This window comes from Medicago sativa, chromosome 7 (assembly GCF_051527215.1).
Source record: "Medicago sativa cultivar Bolivia chromosome 7, Bolivia_mono, whole genome shotgun sequence".
Classification (NCBI taxonomy): domain Eukaryota; kingdom Viridiplantae; phylum Streptophyta; class Magnoliopsida; order Fabales; family Fabaceae; genus Medicago; species Medicago sativa.
In genome coordinates this window covers 79,795,286-79,798,265 of record NC_140755.1, presented here as the reverse complement: position 1 = coordinate 79,798,265, position 2,980 = coordinate 79,795,286, and the positions used below count along the sequence as shown (strand labels likewise).

Here is a 2,980-nt window from a genome sequence, read left to right as displayed (position 1 = left end):
TAATATGAACATAACTTTTAACCTATTATGTTGAAGTTTGATTTATCTTAGTAAGAATATCATTTCCCTCAAAAAAATTATCATATATTATATAATGTTTTAAAAATCAGACAAAATCAGTTGATTCAACTGATTGAACCGAGAATCGATTAATATATCAATCGGTTCGATCTTTCTGAACATTTGTCTAATAGAACGGTTAAACCGCTACATGAATACTTTTATTTGTTTTTCGTTTTACTTTTCTTAATATTTATGTACTTATTTATTAAATCATTTGATTAAACCATAGGAGAACCGATTGAACGAAATTTCATTCATTATCATCGGCTACAGACATCAAAGTTATAAAGAAAAAAATCAACATTCGGCACACGATTTTCATGGTAAATCACCATTTTCATTTATGATCAAGTGGATAATTTCATCATACAAGGTACAAACGGAACCAACTGGTTTATGGCAACTTTTAGCCATCTAAGAAACACAATTCAATACAATTTGATTTATTCTATGTTACAAATCAACAACTTAGAAGAGGATAAACAGGAGTCATGTCATGATAAAAGAGTCCCCAATTCTGCTCCACTCCAGCTGCCTTCTCATCCTCATTAAACATCGCAAATATAAACGCATCTATAGCTTGGTTTGGTCTTCTTGGTGTGCCTTTACCACTCTGCACATGTTGAATCAAGTTTGTGTTATATGTCTTAGCATTTTCCTTACTTGTGTAAGGCTCATTCCCTGCAGTAGGCCAACCAGTTTCTCCAATGATTAGAGAAACATTTTTTGCATCTATTTTTTCCAATGCTGCGTAAATTGAATCAACCATTGCATCGAAAAGGTTAGTATAACTCAAGTCACCATCCACTACAGGAGCAACGGCTTGAAATGTGGCATATTCTAACTTAATATCTTTTGGATTTGATGCATAAGCAAAGTAAGGGTACACATTAACCATAAGGGGTGCTCCAGTTTGATGTAGATAAGAAGTAACATCTTTCATAACATTCACCACATCATTGGTAAATGCACCTGCAGATGGAGGGTAAGAGGATGCAAGTCCTTGCAAATAAAATGATGTGGTCACTTTAATATCAGTTAAGCCAATGGAAGTTAATGCATCTTTAATATTTTGCATGGCTTGAGTAACAAAAGTTGCTTGAGCACCTGGAATAATTTCATTTCCTAATACAATCCATTGGAAATTTACACCACCTTTGTAAGGTGCAACATTAGTATTGACCCATTGGCTAGCAGCCTCTTTTGTTGATGCTAAACTTTGCACATCTTGATTTCTTACTCCAAGACTCACTTGTATGTTTGTGCCCTTTAATGCTTCTAATATATCAGGGCTTGGCTCAAAAAGTCTTAGAAGATTAATGCCACATTTGTTGTAAAGGCCTACAACATTTTGAGGGGATGGAAGATTGTCACCGTTCCTCCCAAAGTTGACACCAATGCCTTGTATAATTCAAAACAAACAAAAAAAAATATTAGTCAATCATATGAACAAGGATATAAAGATTTTATCAATGCAATTGAGAAGCTAAATGAATAAGATATGTTAAAAGAAGATATAAAATATTATAGTTTAGACCAAAAAAAAATATGTTTGTGTGTATAGGAAATCTTCCAGCAACTACTAAAACATTCACTTAAGTGAAGTGAGTAATTTGAGGGTGTAGTGCAAGTTTCTTGGATAAAGTACTTGTACAAATGATATAAAAAAATAAAAGTCTTACTAGTAGAGAGAGGTAGTTGAATTGCTAGGATTAAAGCCAAAGTCAAGAAAATAGACTTGATCCTTAATGAAGCCATAAGTTTTATGTATGTTGCAACAATTACTCAGACTACAGGAAAATACTTTTGAATGTGTTTTGAGTCTTGCAAGGTTTAGTGGTTATATAGAATTTCTCTCACCCAGTGTTATGACATGTTTGGCTCGCATCTTATCCTAAATTAAATGAATAATTACTAAGAATCCAAATTGTTAATTAAATTGCCTTGATAAATATTTCTTTTGATGCAATTCCCTTGATAAAGATTTTTTATGAAACTATTTCCTTTGATGCAATTCCCCTGATAAAGATTTTTTATGAAACAGTTGCCTTAATAAAAAGATATTTGAAACAGTTGCCTTAATAAAAAAGATATTTGAAACAGTTGCCTTAATAAAAGATAACATTTCAATATTTTCTATTTTTATTCAACAAAAAATCAATATTTTCTGTTTATTATTTTTTAATAAAAAATATAAAGATATGCAATTTTTACCAATGAAACAGTTGCCTTAATAAAAAGATTACAAATCAATATCACTACCTTTACCCATGAAACAGTTGCCTTAATAAAAAGATTACAAATCAATATCACTACCAAAAAAGATTACAAATCAATATTTTCTGTTTATTATTTTTTAATAAAAAAATAAAGATATGCAATTTTCACCCTTGAAACAGTTTCCTTAATAAAAGATATCAAATCAATATTTTTTGTTTTTTTTTTTGAAAAACAATTTCATTAACGTAAGTCTGGCAATAAATCAAATGTCAAGACTACAGAAATACAAGGCGGAGTTTCTTCGACCCATATGCAATCTAAATTCTTAAGAGCATATTTAGCTAAATACAATATTTTTTGTTTATTATTTTTTAATAAAAAAGTAAAGATATGCAATGTTCACCCACTCATAAAATTAGTTCTTATATTTTAAAATTCATGGTTTTAGTCCATTGTTTAGATTCGTTGACTCAGTCCCCGTGAGCTTAGCTCAGTTGATAAGGACAATGCATAATTGATGAAAGTCTATTTTAGCATCAAACAGGATAAGTATTTTTGTATCGTCTCCACAGGGAATAGTGCGTTATCAATGACAGTTTAACATCGACTATCATTCCAAGTATTAAGAGTACTTGTTTGTTTGAATTGAAATGTAACTAACTAAACTAATTGCAAAAAGTAAAAACTGAGATAAATA

The 2,980-nt window shown here is 30.4% G+C and overlaps 1 protein-coding gene across 1 annotated transcript; it reads right to left on the bottom strand.

The window, feature by feature from the left end:
* Positions 1-378: 378 nt before the first annotated feature.
* LOC146908993 (glucan endo-1,3-beta-glucosidase-like) lies at positions 379-1,864 on the bottom strand. Its single transcript, XM_085724810.1, has 2 exons — positions 1,746-1,864; positions 379-1,464 (listed from the first exon to the last, which is right to left on the bottom strand). The coding sequence occupies exons 1-2, from the start codon at positions 1,819-1,821 to the stop codon at positions 524-526; spliced, it is 1,017 nt and encodes a 338-aa protein (XP_085580936.1). The 5' UTR covers positions 1,822-1,864; the 3' UTR covers positions 379-523.
* Between the last annotated feature and the right edge of the window lie 1,116 nt (positions 1,865-2,980).

Excerpts from the sequence above, each read along its gene's own strand:
- LOC146908993 (XM_085724810.1), bottom strand. The coding sequence starts at position 1,821 with ATGGCTTCATTAAGGATCAAGTCTATTTTCTTGACTTTGGCTTTAATC. Across the intron at positions 1,465-1,745 it reads TCAACTACCTCTCTCTACTA|GCATTGGTGTCAACTTTGGG; the intron begins GTAAGACTTTTA and ends GAATTATACAAG.